Source organism: Rutilus rutilus (assembly GCF_951802725.1).
Source record: "Rutilus rutilus genome assembly, chromosome: 12".
NCBI lineage: Eukaryota > Metazoa > Chordata > Actinopteri > Cypriniformes > Leuciscidae > Rutilus > Rutilus rutilus.
Genome location: NC_140217.1, coordinates 8,765,794 through 8,784,385, shown reverse-complemented (window position 1 = coordinate 8,784,385; position 18,592 = coordinate 8,765,794). Strand labels below are relative to the sequence as shown.

Genomic DNA, 18,592 nt, shown 5'->3' with positions numbered 1-18,592 from the left:
AACGCCTTTCAATACTCCACCATAATAGATTATTGTAAAACATGAATAATTTTATTTGTGTATGTCTCTGTATTGCAGATTGTCTGTGTGCGAGAAGGCTCTGGCTGAGTATTTGGAGACAAAGCGTTTGACATTTCCACGCTTTTACTTTGTCTCGGCTAGTGACTTGCTGGAAATAGTTTCTAAGGGAACTCAGCCTAGACAGGTTGCTGCTATACTAACACACCACAAAGTTAAAAAATGAAAGGCAAAAAGTCCACTTTGTGTTTATCTGCAAAAGAATGTGTGTTGTAATGCATTTGTGTGTAAATGTGTGTATAATGCACAGGTGACACGACACCTGCTGAAGCTTTTTGACAATCTGGCTGACCTCCGCTTCAAAGAGGATGATGATGGAGCCACTGATCCCAAAACAACTGTTGCCTTGGGAATGTACAGTAGAGAGGGAGAATATGTGCCCTTCTCACAGCCCTGTGTGTGTGAAGGACAGGTGAGACTCAATGACACATACACAACACTCCATCTTTAGATGCTGTAGTTGAAAAACATTTTGTCTGTCTATCATGTAACAGGCCGAGTGTTGGCTGAGTACTCTAGAGAAGGCCATGCGCTCCACTGTTCGCCAGGAGATCTCTGAAGCTGTGGCAGCATATGAAGACAAGCCACGAGATCAGTGGCTGTTTGACTACCCGGCACAGGTGTGTTAGTGAGTGTTTAGTTCCATTTTAGTTAGGGATTTCACTGACTTTTAATGCTTTGAGATAAAGTTAAACTTGAACTCACTCACAGTAATTTGATTTAATGTTTTATCACTTTTGACCAATAGGTGGCACTGTGACCAAATTGATGTGTTGTGATCAGAGTGAAGTGACAATGACACATGCAAAGTTTGGTGTTAATATGTCAAAGCATTGCAGAGATACAGCCTCAGAGTCATTTTGGCATCATGCAGGAAATTTATTGCTGCAGTATATGAAAATTGTTTTGTCTATCGACATGAAACCCATGTCGGCACAGTCTGAAGATAATACCATTCAATTTTGGTGAAAATTGGACTAACGGTTAAAGGCAGGGTAGGTAGAAATGGTCTAAAAATTTTATTTTTCAAATTTGTTTAAACTTTATGTACATATCAATACATAATTAAAATGTAAGTACTCTGAAAAAGAAAGTATCAAAATCGAGTGTCTGTAGACCTCTCACGACTGTTTTAAAGACATCTCATTATTTCCATTCACTCCACTCCCTCATTTCTGTGCTTCTTCCAAAGCCACGCCCCCAAAACACATGAACGCGCGACTCCGACCGCTGAGCTAGAGGACGCATTATTTACCTGAGACAAGCGGAGGGGAAGGGGCATTTTTTTTGCCTGGTTTGCCTTCACTAACTGCATATGCCGGTACTGTAAATTTAGATTGCTCTTTCTCTGCCATTGTTTTGGTATTCCTAGGTTCAGTGCCTTCTTCTTCTTCTTCGATAGATTTTATTGGCAGCTTGCAAACATAGTGCATTACCGCCATCTACTGGACGGAGGTGTGATCAGGTTCCGTGCCTCTCGCACTCCTCAAATCAAACGGTCGCGCGCAAGTGCAGGTGCTGTGTGGCAAAAGGGTGGTTGCCATGGTTGCGAGAGAGTGACAGTCGCCTAAGCCAATCCTTTGATTCGTCCCGAATCGAAATAATGAGCTGTGTTTAATACAGATTAAACGGTCTAGAGTCACTTGATTTTTATACTCTTTTTTTCAGAGTTCTTACATTTTAATTATGTATTGATATATATAGAAAGTTTTAACAAATTTGGATCTTTAATTTTTAATAAATCCTACCTACCCTGCCTTTAAAGTAGGTTTTAAAGAAAATCAAAATGGCGGACAGGAAGTTTGGCTGACTATGGCAAAATTGGTATCCATGTTGTCGGCATGATCCAAGGAATCTTAAGACAAGTTTCATTATAATAGGCTAATTTATTCAAAAGTAATTAGCATTTTTGGAAATTTTGACCACAAGGTGGCGCTGCCCCGAAACTGTCAGGGCATTGTGCTGAAGGCACATACCGAGTTTCGTAATGATACACCAATGCGTTTGTAAAATATAGCATTTTTTAGACAAAATTCAAGATGGCCATCGCCTAAAATGGCTGATATGGGAAAATTGGGTATCGTATGACTTGGCATGCTGCACCGAATCTAAAAAGACCAGTTTTGTTATTTTTGGTCAAAGTGTTCAGAAGTTATAAGCAAAAATAGCCACTTTTCATATCTCCTGACCACTATCCTCAGGTCATGGTTGTCATAACACGCGCCAAATTTGGACAGAATACGCTAAAGTGTTTCGGAGATATAGCCTCACATTCATTTTGGTGTGCATTTTCGTTATTCGAGAACGGTATGACGAATCGACTTGAATTCCATAACTTTTCGTCGGCATGGTATGAAGATGATCTGATTCATTTTTCGTGAAAATCAGAGCAATGGCCTATGAGGAGTTAGAAAAAGTATTTTTTTTGGAAAATTCAAAATTCAAAGCAATTGAGGCTTATATCTTTATTTTACTACATGAAACATACAGCAGTATCAGTTTAGTCCAATTCCAAAACCAAGCAGATCTCGGCCCCCAGTTGACTACCATAGTAGGAAAAAAAATACTATGGTAGTCAATGGGGCCTGAGATCTGCTTGGTTACAAACAATCTTCCAAATATCTTCCTTTGTGTACAGCAGAACAAAGACATTTATACAGGTTTGGGACAATTTGAGAGTGAGTAAACATTTTTATTTTTGGGTGAACTATCCCTTTGAGTATTGTATTGTTTTGTATTAATTATTGTAAGAACCAAAAAAAAAGAGAGATTCATTAGAAGGAATCACAACCAGAATTGAAATTCTTTATGATCCCTATCCTATTAGTTTGTAACTTTTATAGACCTCATGTAGCCCCGTTTGTGTTTTATACTCCAGTTTGTATTTTCACAGCATGAAGGTAAGATCTTGCAGATTTTTGAATGAACCACTCACTTTAAACATCCGCTTTAAACATTACAATGCTCATGATAACTTTCGTTAAAGGGATACTCCACTTTTTTCGGAAATAAGCTCATTTTACATCTCCCCCAGAGTTAAACAGTTGAGTTTTACCGTTTTAGAATCCATTCAGCCGAACTCCGGGTCTGACGGTACCACTTTTAGCATAGCTTAGCACAGATCATTGATTCTGATGAGTCCAGTAGCAAACCAGAAGAGTCAAGTTTTAAATAGGAAAAATATTGAAACTCTTTGGTCATTTTGAAAGAAATGCTACTGGACTCATCAGAATCAATGATCTGTGCTAAGCTATGCTAAAAGTGGTACCGTCAGACCCGGAGTTCGGCTGAATGGATTCTAAAACGGTAAAACTCAACTGTTTAACTCTGGGGGAGATGTAAAATGAGCATATTTCCGAAAAAAGTGGAGTATCCCTTTAACTCTACAATAAGTAGGTTAAAGGTTGGATAAATGAAAAACAATAATGTTACATGAAGGCAATAATTTAACAATTATTTAACAGATTAATTTTAAATGTGTGTGCATTTGTATATGTCTGGTTCTTAGGTCGCACTGACTGGCAGTCAAATTTGGTGGGCGATAGATGTGGGCATTGCCTTTGAGAGGGTGGAGGAAGGTTTTGAGACTGCCCTGAAAGACTACAACCGAAAACAGGTAAATACAAATATAAAAACACTAACTCATCTCACTTTATGTTGATATCTGAGAAAATCACTGTTGTTTGTAACTGACTGTAGATCGGTCAGCTCCACTCTCTGATACACATGTTACTGGGTGACCTTACCCCTGGAGACCGACAAAAGATCATGACCATCTGCACTATTGATGTCCACGCTCGTGATGTAGTCGCTAAACTCGTATCTCAGAAGGTAATCAAACCTGTATTGAATTTTGTGTTGCCTAAAATAAGGGTTTAGGAAGAGGAAGTATGATGACATCATAATGACATGTGTCCTAGGTGACCAGTGGACAGGCATTTGCGTGGCTGTCACAGTTACGGCACCGATGGGATGAGCAGCAGAAGCACTGTTACATCAACATCTGTGACGCACAGTTTCAGTTCTCGTACGAGTATCTAGGGAATACCAACAGACTGGTCATAACACCACTCACTGACCGGTCAGTGTCACACATAATTACTGATCAGATTTGTGCAGTGATCTTGTTACTGATGTTATGTGACTATGCTGGTCATTGTACCCGCAGATGTTACATCACTCTGACTCAGTCTCTGCACCTCACCATGAGTGGCGCCACCTCTGGTCCTGCCGGAACTGGCAAGACAGAAACCACCAAAGACCTTGGCCGATCGCTCGGCATTATGGTCTATGTGTTCAACTGCTCAGAGCAAATGGACTACAAGGTGTGCAGGCCACAGCACATCGGTCTCAGGAACACTACTGGCACACCTCTCTTTACTTTATGCATTGTTTCTTTCTCTTTCCTCCTTCCTCTTTCAGTCCATAGGTAATATCTATAAAGGTTTGGCCCAGACGGGAGTGTGGGGTTGTTTTGACGAGTTTAACAGGATCTCTGTGGAGGTTCTGTCTGTGGTTGCTGTGCAGGTGAAAACCATTCAGGATGCAGTTCGCAACAAGAAACAGAGGTCAGCTCCATCTCACCCCATTTCGGCTTATTTCACACCATTCGGTTCTATCAAATCCTATCATGTCCTGATTCTGTTATGTTCTATCACATCTTTTTTCCCACCCTCTATTCCATCTTGCCCTACCCTCTTGTATCCTATTCTATTGTTTTCCATACAATTTCATACAAATTTCATCTTACACTATTCCATACCATCCAATTGTGTCTTGTTCCATCATGTTCTGTTACATTCTTTTCTTTATATTTTCTGTATCCATTCTATCCCATCCCATCATACCATCTCCCATTCCATCTCACCCCATCCTCTCAAGTATAACTCATAACTCACACTTTTCTATCCTATTCCATGCCATCCATTTCCATTCCATTCTATCTCATAACATGTCAAACCATTCCATTCTATCCCATCTCTTACCCCTTCATTCCACTGTGTATTAGGTTCCACTTCCTGGGGGAGGAGATTGAGTTAAGGCAAACAGTTGGGATCTTCATCACTCTGAACCCTGGATATGCAGGGAGGACTGAACTACCAGAAAACCTTAAAGCACTTTTCAGGTTTAGGCTCTGGTTATGCTATTGAATGGAATGAAATTGGATTTTTAGATGTTTATATGGGAAAGATAGACATATGGTGTCCACTGAACATTCTTATATACTTATAATCTTATAACTCTTATCTCCGTGTGTCAGGCCATGTGCGATGGTGATTCCTGATTATGAGTTAATCTGTGAGATCATGTTGGTGGCTGAAGGTTTTATAGAAGCACGTCTGCTCGCACGCAAGTTCATCAGCCTCTATACACTCTGCAAAGAGCTGCTCTCCAAACAGGTACACACACATTGAAACATAAACACACTTAATGCATTATATTTATCCACTGTATTGGGTGATCTTTCAAACAAGATCATTATTTTTTGTAGGATCATTATGACTGGGGCCTGAGGGCCATAAAGTCAGTCTTGGTTGTTGCTGGGTCACTGAAGCGGGAGGAGAGGAGCCGCCCTGAAGAGCAGGTGCTCATGGGAATTGTTGTTTAGAAGTGATGCATTTTTCTTTGTTGCTTTATATTTAAAACATATTCAGAAATGTTGATTTTGTAATGTGGTGTATGTGTGTTTTTCAGGTGCTGATGCGTGCTCTGCGAGACTTTAACCTGCCAAAGGTTGTGACGAGTGATGTGCCAATATTTTTGGGACTTATAAGTGATCTCTTTCCTCTTCTGGATATCCCACGCAAGAGAGACAATGAGCTTGAGCAGAACGTACGCCAGTCAGTCGCTGAACTCCACCTGCAGCCAGAGGAGAACTTCATACTCAAGGTCTGTCTGTCGTATGTGAGAAATTTTCAAATGTTTTACATTTCATGGTTTTGCATGTACCCTCTGTTTCTTATCACGCCTTCTGCTTTCAGGTGACCCAGCTGGAGGAGCTGTTGGCAGTGAGACACTCTGTTTTTGTAGTAGGTGGACCTGGAACAGGAAAAAGTCAGGTCAGTCCAATGAAGAAATAAAGAGACAAATGTTTCTGAGGTTGAGTTGACCTCTGAGTTTCTAACTCTATGTATTTGTATCAGAGAGCCTATACTAGCCAGCTCCATTGTATTGAGTGGGTCATGTTGCTGTTTCAGTAAACTAACCTGTATATATGGTTGAATTATGTGGTTGTTTATGGGTCAGATTCTGAAGACACTGCATAAGACCTATTCTAACATGAAACTGAAGCCCATCTGGACTGACATCAACCCTAAAGCTGTCACCACCGATGAGCTGTTTGGCTTTCTGCACCCAGCTACACGGGAGTGGAAAGATGGTGGGTGTGTTTATGGGAGTGTGGTTTAATTCCTTTTTTTGAAGTTCATCTCTGTAGACAGCTGTCAGCTGTGGTGTGAATGTGTTTATATGCGACTGGTTCGCTAAACTTTTGAGTGTGTGTTGCGTTTGTCTATTGCTATGAGGAACCATATGTCCCATAAATATCTGATATAAACAACATGGCGGGGGCCTTTTATTCATAAAAGGGCAAAATGTGATTTAAATTAAAATCTAAGCATTTTATATAAATGGATTATATTAAATGCTACAGTTTTTAGGGTCCGTAAGATTTATTTATTTTAAAAGAAACAAATACTTTTATTCAGCAAGGATGCATTAAATTGACAAAGTTTCAAAAGATTTATATTTAAAGTAAATGCTGTGCTTTTGTTGGAGTAAAGGGGTGGTGTGGCGCAATGGATAAGACAAATGCCTTTGGTGCCTTTGGTGTGAGAGACCCGGGTTCGAATCCACTGTGAGACACCAATGTGTCCCTGAGCAAGACACTTAACCCCTAGTTGCTCCAGAGGCGTGCGACCTCTGACATATATATAGCAATTGTAAGTCGCTTTGGATAAAAGCGTCAGCTAAATGAATAAATGTAAATGTAAATGTAGTTCTTTTGAACTTTCTATTCATCAAAGAAACCTGGAAAAATGTATCATATAAATGTAAAATATTAAGCACTGCAACTGTTTTCAGCATCAGTAATAATATCTAATGCAGGCCATTGAGGCCATTTACACATTTTCATGTGTGGCTTAAGTGTTCAGATACTTTTTTGTGCCATTTTGTGTGTGTGTATAAAAATATGTGCAAAGGTGTGTTTGTGTGATCACAAATCTGTGGGTTTCAGGTCTGTTTTCATCCACTATGAGAGAACTCTCTGCCATATCTCATGATGGACCGAAGTGGATTGTTCTAGATGGAGACATCGACCCCATGTGGATTGAATCACTGAATACTGTCATGGATGATAATAAGGTTGTTTGTCCTGACTTAAGATTGCCATCAATGTGTGTACTGTGTGATTGTTTATATTTATTTATGTGTGTACGTGATGTGTATATATTAGGTGCTTACCTTGGCCAGTAATGAGCGGATATCACTGACCCCCTCCATGCGTTTGCTGTTTGAGATCAGCCACTTGAAGGCTGCAACACCGGCTACAGTATCTAGGGCTGGAATTCTGTACGTGAACCCTCAGGATCTGGGCTGGAGTTCGTGAGTGACAGTATTCACTTCACTGACCCATTTCTTTCTTCTTAATGTACACTACCGTTCAAAAGTTTGGGGCCTGTAAGATTTTTTTTTTAAAAGAGTTCCCTTATGCTCACCAAGGCTTTCTTTATTTGATAAAAAAACAGTAATATACAGAAATATTATTACAAGTTAAAATAACTTTTCAATTTTAATATATTTTAAAATGCAACATATCTGTGAGTGATGGTAAAGCAGAATTTTCAGCAGCCATTTCTCCAGTCTTCAGTGTCACATGATCCTTCAGAAATCATGTTGATTTGTTGCTCAAGAATCATTTCTTATGTTCAATGTTGAAAACCGTTGTGCTGCTTAAAATTTTGGTTAAAACCATGACACTTTTTTCAGGATTCTTTGAATATAAACCTCAAAAGAAGAGCATTTATGTGAAATAGGAAACTTTTGTAACATTAGAAATGTTTTTACTGTCATTTTACTGGTCAGTTTAATGCATTCTTGTTGAAAATCATTTTTATGGAGAAAAATCTTACTGACCCTGGGGTCTTTTGAGCCGTAGAGTAGGTTTTGCATCCAATACTGCAGTTTGTGTTTGAGACCCTCAACCCCTCATTTTAATTAACAGGTTTGTGACAAGCTGGATAGACACCCGTCAGGCCCAATCTGAGCGAGCAAATCTCACTATATTGTTTGATAAGTATGTACCCTACTGTCTGGAGCAGGTCAGATGCAACCTTAAGACGATCACACCTATACCTGAGATGAGCATGGTACAGGTAAGAGACACACAGTCCAACACACATAGGCTACATACAGTATAGATATGTACAGCCAAACTTTTGTAACTTTAACGTGTTCCTATTGTTTGTATGCATCAGACCCTGTGCTGTCTGCTGGACTGCTTGCTGACTGATGATAACACCCCTCCGGACTCTCCCCGTGAGCTCTATGAGCTCTACTTTGTGTTTGCATGTGTGTGGGCCTTTGGAGGGGCTCTATTCCAGGACCATGTTAGTCTGCAAATTCATGAACACTGTTTGCTATAAGCTACATATCCAATGTGATCTTTACTTTGTGATAAACTATATTTGTGATACTCCATCTCTATTCTTTTGCTTTGTCTCTTGTCAGCTAATAGACTATCGTTCAGAGTTCAGTCGTTGGTGGTGTAAGGAGATGAGAGCTGTGAAGTTTCCCTCTCAGGGATCAGTGTTTGATTACTACATCGACCCCAACACCAAACGGTTCACTCCGTGGAGTGAACGCACACCTCCCTTTGAGCTGGAACCCGACATCCCTTTGCAGGTCAATTACGAACAAAACACAAAATACAGAAAATATGGTCTGTCTTATATTCTTTGTTTTCATTAAACAATTTATCACAGCTTAATTTCCTTCAGAGTCTTAAAAGGACAGTTCAACCAAAATTCAGAATTGATATTCATTTTTAAGTGAACGATCCCTTTAAGGCCTGTATAACCAGGCCTTGACATTCACTTTTTTGCTCACCAGTCACTGGCCACAAAAACTTTATATTTAGTTAATATTAAAAACATATTTTGGCAGCAGATATATTAGGCTGCTGTCATTTTAAGACCTGACACACGGATCCATCATACTGTTACACATGCGTTTTCTTTCTCAACTGTTTACGTTCACTTAGAGTAAAACATAAATAACTGTGTTTACCTGTTGTGAATACTTGACAAGACCGGTATTTTGACATGATTTTTGTGTGTGTATTTGACTGTTTAAGCACAATAAGCAGCGAAAAAGAACTCCATTTAGTACTGAGAGGCGGCTTTATGTGCATGCACTTTGGGTGTGAGCACAAAATCTGCGGGAATGAGTAAAAATGTGTAATACATGCAATTCCACGGCGAGATTCAAGCCCTGTAACATTAACAATATATATCCGGAGCAAATGAAACGAGTCAGTGAGCCGTATGTGTGTGTCAGCTTGCTGTCAGAGAGATGAGAGAGCGAGAAAGCGCAGCTGGTTTTGTGTATCTATTCTTCGGAAAATGAGTATTGTAAGCTTTTCAGATATTTAGATATTTCAGTATCAATATGTATCAAAAAACTGTTTTTGACAACACTACATTGCACTTAGTTTATTATTTCAGATGTCTTTTTAAAAGACTACAATTGAAAAATGTATATACTATGTATAAAATTTAACATAACAGGGTGTTGTTAATGTCAAGCCCTGTGTATAACGATAACTTTAATGATATCTATATTAGCGTCCACACCATTGGATAATTATGATTTATTCTGTTCTCATGCTTTAGTTATGTTCTGTGAACATAATTGCATCATCCACTTTAAAGTTGGAAAGATTTTGATTAGCTATCATTGTTTTTATTGTTTGATGTGATTCCAGTGATATTGTTCCTCTGTGCCATTATCGTTATAGTTATGGAGTGGACCCCACCTTCTTTCTTTTTTTAGAGTCAACATAATTTTTTTAAACTTTATGTTCATGGTTATTATAATTATTGTTTGGTGTTACTTCCTCAGCATGTCATGTCATTGATGCTATGCAGACTTATAATGAGATTATTTCTGTAGGTTTATATTAAGAATATTTAATCAAAGAGCTGCAAAGATTCACCTTTTAAAATTTTGTCCATGTGTACAGACAGTATTGGTGCAATCGGCCGAGACGATCTGCTTGACATACTTCATTGAGTTACTTATGCAGAAGGGGAAGCCAGTGATGTTGGTAGGAAATGCTGGTGTAGGGAAAACCATCCTGGTCTGGGATAATATTTCTAAACTTAAAGAGGAATTCATGGTGGCCAAAGTACCTTTCAATTACTACACAACCTCAGCCATGTTACAGCGTGAGTAAGATGATGAAAGTTGTATACACACCATATTCTCTCATAAACACAAAGACATGTAGTGCACAAACTTCACATTTATGCATGTAAACGCATGGACACATTTGCAAGGTATGCAGGAGGACATCATCGTACAAATTACAGGCAATATTTCCATTCTGGTTGTTTAAATGTAGGCGTACTGGAGAAACATCTGGAGAAGAAGGCAGGGCGAAACTTTGCTCCTTATGGTACTAAGAAGCTCATCTACTTTGTGGATGACCTGAACATGCCTGAGGTAGATGCATATGGCACTGTTCAGCCTCATACTCTTATCAGGCAGCACCTGGACTACTCCCACTGGTATGAGAACATGAGCATTAAAGCATGTAGATGAAACATTATTTACAGTCTTGTTTTTAAATGTGCTTTTGATTAAATGAATGTTTCTATTTTGTAGGTATGACCGTCAGAGACTAGTCCTCAAGGAGATTCATAACTGTCAGTACATCACCTGCATGAACCCAACAGCAGGAAGCTTCTCAGTTAACCCTCGGCTACAGGTAACCATAGCAACCAATACATATCCAGCCCTCATCTGAAAGTAACCATAGCAATATTTCACCCTTGACTATACGTAATATACAGCCTAGAATCCAGTGTAGACATGAAAAGAGCCTGGACAAGGAGTTGTGCAGCATGCTCGGATATTGTAGGATGGGTCTGATTTTGTTGTGTGTTCCATTAAGTTCAACTGGTCATCAAACAGTACTTCCTGGCTGACCTGGTTGGGATTATTATTGATGAGTCTTTAACGTAGCTGTGGTAATAAAATGCAGATGGTAGGCCCCAGTAATGTTGTGTATATCGAGAAAAGGAGAGGGCCAAGTACTGAACCCTGAGGCACCCCATGGTAACTTGGTAAAGGAAGATTTGGTGTTTAACAGTGTTAAAGGCTTCAGACAATCCAGCACAATACAGAAAAGTAGACCATAAAAACCAACTTATGCAAAACCCTCAAGCACAGATAGCCTGCCTTACAATTTCATTAGTGTTTACCAAACAAAGAAAAGTCCTGTCCAAATACGCACATGTTTTTATGTTTCACATTTCTTTTTGATCTTTATCTTCCCCCTGGCAGAGACATTTTTCAGTGTTTGCTGTACATTTCCCCAGTCCGGAGGCTCTGGCAACTATATACAGCAGTATTTTGAGTGGTCATTTCCAGCAGGGTGGCTACAGTTTTGGTGTTAGTCGCTTGGCCAACACACTGGTCCAGGGTGCCATTTGCCTGCATCAGAAAATGAGCCAGAACTTCCTGCCCACAGCCATTCGGTTTCACTACATTTTCAACCTCAGAGACATATCTAACATCTTCCAGGTGTGTGTCAATGAAACAGATGCGTGTGTCTGTGCAGTTACCATGTACCATAATACAGAGTACTATGGCTGTATGTATGTATAAAGTGGCCTACTTGTGTTTAGTATTAGTGTTGACATGCTTTTTTCTGTGTTCTTATACTTTGTCTGTGTGTGTAGGGAATTCTCTTTGCTCTGCCAGAACATGTGCGGTACCCTATAGACCTGGTGCACCTATGGCTGCATGAGTCTTCTCGTGTGTATTCAGACAAACTGATGGAGGAGAAAGACGTTGAGCTGTTCAACAAGATTCTGCTAGACACAGGAAAGAGATACTTTGAGGTGAGTAGAACTTCTCAAATCCCTTGTGGCCTGTAAACTGATAGTCTAATTATCAAGTAAAACCTTTTTCTCTCTCCTTGTGTAGGGTATAGATGAGTCTATATTTATCAACCAGCCATTGATCTACTCTCATTTCGCTCATGGTATGGGTGAGCCACGTTATGCACAGGTGACGGACTTGGAGAAGCTTCAGAAGACCCTGATGGATGCTCTTGAGCACTACAATGAGCTGCACTCTGACATGAACCTGGTGTTGTTTGAGGAAGCCATGCAACACATGTGAGCCTGCTAGAAAATAACAAAATCATTCAGGTTTTAAACTGTATTTAACAGAATTTTAAACATCATTAAAAACATAAAACAGCTCATATAATATTTAGTTTGACTTTTTGAAGTTGACAATCAAAAAAAGTTGACATTTTCTGAAGTTTGAGCACCTCATTTGTAAACTATATTATTGCTGAGAAATATATAAAAAATTGGATATATAGTACATTCTACTTTATGTAAAGTTGGATATATATAAGTATGTCCAACTTTATCGGCATTCATACAGTATACTTGAGTAGGGCGATATATACTATATCTCATATCTTAACGGCTTGATTGCTTGTATCATCTCAAAATATAAACTATATTATCACCAAGCTCTAATCTGCATGGGTAATCTGTGTGTGTTTGTGTGCAGTTGTAGGATAAGTCGTATTCTTGAGTCTCCTATGGGTAATGCCTTGCTGATTGGAGTAGGTGGTAGTGGGAAACAGAGTCTCTGTCGGTTGGCTGCTTTTCTCAGCAGCTTGGAAGTATTTCAGATCACACTGAGAAAGGGTTATGGCATCAGCGACCTCAGGGTAACACACCCACACACACACTGCATTTCAATGATCTCTCTTTGTTAGAAGCTTAATATGAAATATTGTGAAAAGTTTTCCCTTCTACTTCCATCCTTTGTTCTTTCTTTGTAGAGTGATATCGCTGCACTGTACATAAAGGTGGGAGTGAAGAACATCGGCACAGTCTTCCTGCACACAGATGCCCAGATTCCTGATGAAAGATTCCTGGTCCTGATCAACGACATGCTAGCATCAGGTTCGCATTGCAAACTCTCACATTTTCTTCTTCCTCTCAATCCTGACAGTAGCTCTCAGTTTGTTTGTGTTTATGTATATGTGTGTGTGTGTAGGGGATATACCTGATCTCTTCAGTGAGGAAGAGGTTGATATGATCGTCACCTCTATTCGTGTGGAGTTGAGGGCGCTTGGTTTGCTGGACACACGTGAAAACTGCTGGAACTTCTTCATTGATCGTATACGCAGACAGCTCAAGGTTGGTTTCCTTATTTAGAAAACTGTATCCTAAGTATATATTACGTGTGAATATGTGAATGTCATGCTTCTTCTAATCTACTCTGTAGGTGGTGCTGTGTTTCTCTCCGGTTGGCTTCACTCTTCGTACACGTGCACGGAAGTTTCCGGCTCTTGTGAACTGTACCGCCATTGACTGGTTCCATCCTTGGCCCCAGCATGCACTGCTGTCCGTCAGCAGCACTTTTATACAAAATATCTCTGGCCTGGAGGTAAAAATCTAGGGACAGCAAGGGTGATATACATAAAATAGATTAAATCATAGCTGCATCCTAATTTGCATACATCTGCACATTTAATGGACGTATTTCACCTTTGATTAATTACTTACTTTACATTAAGACGCATCTTTTAAGTAATTACTTAACTGTTGTTTAGGGCTAGTAAAAATGTGTATACTTTTATTTAGCAAGGATGTATTAAATTGTTCAAAAGTGACAGTAAAGACATAATGTCACAAAAGATTTGTTTATATAAATGCTATTCTTTTAAACTATAATATTAAGAAATGTTTATTGAGCAGCAAATCAGCATATTGGATCATGTGACACTGAAGACTGGAGTAATTATGCTGAAAATTCAGCTTTGCCATCACAGAAATAAATAAAAACATTTAAAACCATATTAAAATAGAAAATTATTATTTTAAATTATAATATTTCACAATATTATTGTTTTTACTGAAACATTAAAACATAAAAACATTGAAAAATCATACCTATCCAAACTTTACAACAGTAGTCTAAATGCATTTACCAAGACATGCTTTTCTTTTCTGTAGCCAGAGGTGCAAGTGTCCATCAGTGACTTTATCTCGTTCGCACACACTAGTGTGAATGAAGTCAGTGTAAAGTATCAGCAGAATGAAAAACGTTTCAACTACACCACACCCAAAAGCTTCCTGGAGTTCATGAAACTTTACGGCAACCTGCTGGGGACAAAAAGAAGAGAACTGAGACAGAAGATGGAACGTCTGGAGAACGGCTTGCAGAAACTACTGAACACTGCATCACAGGTCAAACTTACATTTAAAACTACACACACACACACACACACACACACACACACACACACACACACACACACACACACACACACACACACACACAGGGTTTCACCAAAATCTACCAAATTGTATGAAAATGTGACCACCTCATCCTGTGAAAGGATTTCTATTTTCTTTTGGCTTAAAGGAATATTTCACTTAAAAATGAAAATTCTGTCATCATTTACTCACCTCAAGTTGTTTCAAACCTGTATGAATTTGACACAATGAATGAACACAATTTTTTTTATATTTTGAAGAATGTTGGTAACCAGACAGGACCCCATTGACTTCCATAGTATTTTTTTCCTACTATGGAAGTCAATGGGGTCCATCAACTGTCTGGTTACCCATATTCTTCAAAATATCTTCTTTTGTGTTCAGCAGAATAAAGAAAATTCATACTGGTTTGGAACAACATGAGGGTGAGTAAATGATGACAGAATTTTCATTTTTAAGTGAACTTTAACCAAGACTGATTGTGCCAGGAGAATGCATCTCATTTTGGAAGCTGAAGGAGCTGCAAAAACTCAAATAAATGTATATTATCACACCATATTCTCAGTCCTAGAGCTTTAAGTTTGACATTATCTGGACCTCTCTCTCAGGTGGAGGATCTGAAGGCTAAACTGGCCACACAGGAAGTGGAGTTGCAGCTAAGAAACACTGATACTGAAGCTCTCATCGCTAAAATTGGCCAGCAGAGTGAAAAACTCAGTCAGGAGAGGAGCGTAGCAGATGCAGAGGAGCAAAAAGTGAGACGCACATAACGATATTCCCACCCTAATGCACAAAGTCACACGTATCACCATATTAGAATATCACATGATTCCCATCCTTGTTTGTTTATATTAATAATTGCTATAGATGAGTATGTATCTGAGAAAGACATCATAATGATTGCAATATCAGGTAGAAGCAATCCAAGCAGAAGTGACCAAACAGCAGCAAGAGACTGAAGCAGATTTGTGGAAAGCAGAACCGGCTTTACAGGCAGCTAATGCAGCACTCAACACACTCAACAGGGTGTGTATTTGTGTGTGTAGTGTATGTATGTACTTGACTATAGTTTGGGGACTAACGGGTGTGCTTTGTCTTCTGTATTGAACCGTCCTCACACTCAATATCCAAATGCTTTGTTTTGATTAGCAGACTTGATTGGTTTTGTCCAGAGTAATTGTGAATGCATGTATGTGTGTGTATAGCTGAATCTAACAGAGTTGCGGACGTTTCCGAATCCTCCCGCCATCGTATCGAATGTGTCCGCAGCTGTTGTGGTGCTCCTGGCTCCTGGCGGCCGTATCCCAAAGGATCGCAGCTGGAAAGCATCTAAAGTTGTCATGAGTAAAGTGAGTGTGTGTGAAGCTGACATTTAAGATTTATTCTCATGGTCATATTTGACAATTTTCTGACATTTAACTTTAGCCATCTTCTTGAAATCTAGCTTTTACCTCATATTCCATCTATAAGCAAAAGGCTGAAATTTACTTAAATTGCCAAAATGTGAGAACAAAAAATGTTAGCGAATCTTGAGTATTGAAGTTTTCAAATGACATACTGATTGTCGAGATGTATGAATAATTTGGCAGTGAAACTACTGTATACTGTAACTCAGCAGGTTATGCAAAGAGGTAAATTGGGTAGATTTATGGTGTTTGGTGTTTTTAGCCCCCAACGGCGCCTTCCAGGCAGCGAGGGGATGGGTAGGTTTAAGGTTGAGGTTAGGGTTCGCTGCCTGGAAGGAGCCATTGGGGGCTAAAAACACCATCGAGCTAGATTTATTCCTTTTCTTTCGGTGTGTGTTTAGGTGGATGACTTCTTACAGGCGCTGGTTAATTTTGATAAAGAGCATATCCCTGAAGCCACAGTACGTGTGATCAAAGACGAGTATCTGAGTGATCCTGAGTTCAATCCAGAGTTTGTCCGTCTGAAATCCTCTGCAGCGGCTGGTCTCTGTGCCTGGGTCATCAACATCATCCGCTTCCATGAGGTTCTGCTCACTTACACCATCAAGCATTAATAACTATTTGTAATTATCAATATGTAATTACTATATATATATATATATATATATATATATATATAGTATGTATATATATATGTGTATATATATGTATATATATATGTATATGTGTATATATATGTATATGTATATATATATGTGTGTATATATATATATATATATATATATATATATATATATATATATATATATAGTAACTTTTTACACCAAGTTCAAAAATGCAAGATTTTAAAATGAATGTGTCTATGTAAACGCTTTTGCACAAACTAAGACAGAGAGTGCTGCTATTATGTAGAACTTTAGATGAACTGAATTAATGTCTTGTGTGGGATTCTCATTGAGTTTTTGTGATTGTATTGTTTACAGTGTGTTTTTTTGCTTCCCTCCTCCATGCTGTTCTGTCCAGACCTATGTGAGTAAACACTTGCTAATCTGTTCAGATCAATAAATTATAAAACAACATAATATTGGACACAAGACCATTTCAACGCAACCCAACAGATTTTATATGACTGTTTAAACTGGTTTAATTGCAATTAATATAGAATCTGTATAAGTATATACATAACTATTCAAAAGTTTCAGCATTGATGATAATAAGAAATGTTGAGCACCACGTCAAAGTCAAGTTTATTGTCATTTTTAGTACATATCATGACAATTGTTAAAAACGAAACACAGTTCCAGTTCAGCATTAAGGATCATGTGATTGAAGACTGGAGTAATGGCTGCTGAAAATTCAGCTTTACCATCACAAGAATAAATTGCATTTTTAAATATTTTTAAATAGAAAACAGTTATTTTGAATTGTAATAATATTTCACAATATTACTGTTTTTACTGTATTTTTTATCAAAGAAATGTAGCCTTGGTGAAGACTTCTTTCAAAAACCCATATTGACCCAAAACTTTTGAACAGTAGAGTATGTAGTCAACTGTGATTATTATTGCATCTTCAAGTGTTTAAATGTCTGCCAATAATTCTATTTAGCCGAAGAATCCTCCATCTCCAGTTCAATCCAGTGCTCTGTAAACCATTCTAACGTTCTGGTATTGTGTGTGTGTGTTTAAATGTGTTTGGGTTTAATAAGGTGTTCTGTGAGGTGGAGGTGAAGAGGATGTGTCTGTCTCAGGCCAATGCTGACTTGGCTGAGGCTGCAGAAAAGTTAGAGGTTATCAGAAAGAAGCTGACCGTAAGTCTCTCTCTCGTTTGCTCTCACTCTCTCTCTCTCCACCACAACATCCTATCAGCATTTCACAAAAGTGCACTGTATAATGTCAAATGTGTGTGTGAAATGTGGAGGAGTTGGATGATAGTTTGGACACCCTGAAAGCTGCGTTTGAAAAAGCAACCTCGGAGAAACTCCGCTGTCAGGATGAGGTGAACCACACCAACAACACCATCAAGCTGGCCAACCGCCTGGTCAAGGGTTTAGAGGTCAGAATACAATACGCTTGTTTTGTCTTTCGGACAATAGTTGTACGTTTAATTTTGTAACTTCATGGTGCATACCATATGTGCATTGCTAGTAGGGATCAATCATTTATTTAAATCTTCCACATGTTTTTGTGAAATATTTCAGTCTGAAAATGTCCGCTGGGTTCACTCTGTGGCTCAGTACCGCGAGCAGGAATCCACTCTGTGTGGAGACGTTCTCCTCACTGCAGCCTTCATCTCATACGCTGGCTCATTCTCAAAGAGATACAGAGAGGAGTTACTCCATAACCTCTGGATGCCTTACCTGCGCGCCCAGAAGGTGAGTGTGGGATCGAGAAAATCAGTATTCAAGATTAACAGTTTCACAGTTATTGTCTCCATATCAAAATGAGATTGTGGTGCTAAAATGTGTAATGTTTCACCTGTTCAAGTTCAGAAACCTCAAACTGCATAGAGTATGTACCTTCTTGTACAAGAGGACAAGCCAACACGATTATTTATTTTTGCTAATTATTT

At 38.9% G+C, this 18,592-nt stretch overlaps 1 protein-coding gene across 1 annotated transcript in view; it reads left to right on the top strand.

The window, feature by feature from the left end:
• Positions 1-18,592, top strand: part of dnah9l (dynein, axonemal, heavy polypeptide 9 like) — a 48,711-nt gene that overhangs the window by 18,059 nt on the left and 12,060 nt on the right. The window contains exons 29-67 of the mRNA XM_084426244.1: positions 79-205; positions 329-490; positions 573-698; positions 3,587-3,694; positions 3,778-3,909; positions 3,999-4,159; positions 4,247-4,403; positions 4,501-4,646; positions 5,087-5,203; positions 5,339-5,477; positions 5,570-5,662; positions 5,773-5,967; positions 6,060-6,137; positions 6,325-6,457; positions 7,316-7,443; positions 7,535-7,683; positions 8,303-8,453; positions 8,556-8,687; positions 8,809-8,982; positions 10,322-10,526; positions 10,703-10,868; positions 10,966-11,068; positions 11,647-11,886; positions 12,045-12,206; positions 12,292-12,485; positions 12,895-13,057; positions 13,172-13,295; positions 13,390-13,532; positions 13,621-13,782; positions 14,352-14,585; positions 15,224-15,370; positions 15,528-15,641; positions 15,821-15,964; positions 16,423-16,605; positions 17,005-17,050; positions 17,630-17,667; positions 17,730-17,831; positions 17,942-18,076; positions 18,222-18,395. Of these exons, the coding sequence (XP_084282370.1) occupies positions 79-205; positions 329-490; positions 573-698; positions 3,587-3,694; positions 3,778-3,909; positions 3,999-4,159; positions 4,247-4,403; positions 4,501-4,646; positions 5,087-5,203; positions 5,339-5,477; positions 5,570-5,662; positions 5,773-5,967; positions 6,060-6,137; positions 6,325-6,457; positions 7,316-7,443; positions 7,535-7,683; positions 8,303-8,453; positions 8,556-8,687; positions 8,809-8,982; positions 10,322-10,526; positions 10,703-10,868; positions 10,966-11,068; positions 11,647-11,886; positions 12,045-12,206; positions 12,292-12,485; positions 12,895-13,057; positions 13,172-13,295; positions 13,390-13,532; positions 13,621-13,782; positions 14,352-14,585; positions 15,224-15,370; positions 15,528-15,641; positions 15,821-15,964; positions 16,423-16,605; positions 17,005-17,050; positions 17,630-17,667; positions 17,730-17,831; positions 17,942-18,076; positions 18,222-18,395 (5,587 nt within the window). The remainder of the gene's footprint in view (positions 1-78; positions 206-328; positions 491-572; positions 699-3,586; positions 3,695-3,777; positions 3,910-3,998; positions 4,160-4,246; positions 4,404-4,500; positions 4,647-5,086; positions 5,204-5,338; positions 5,478-5,569; positions 5,663-5,772; positions 5,968-6,059; positions 6,138-6,324; positions 6,458-7,315; positions 7,444-7,534; positions 7,684-8,302; positions 8,454-8,555; positions 8,688-8,808; positions 8,983-10,321; positions 10,527-10,702; positions 10,869-10,965; positions 11,069-11,646; positions 11,887-12,044; positions 12,207-12,291; positions 12,486-12,894; positions 13,058-13,171; positions 13,296-13,389; positions 13,533-13,620; positions 13,783-14,351; positions 14,586-15,223; positions 15,371-15,527; positions 15,642-15,820; positions 15,965-16,422; positions 16,606-17,004; positions 17,051-17,629; positions 17,668-17,729; positions 17,832-17,941; positions 18,077-18,221; positions 18,396-18,592) is intronic.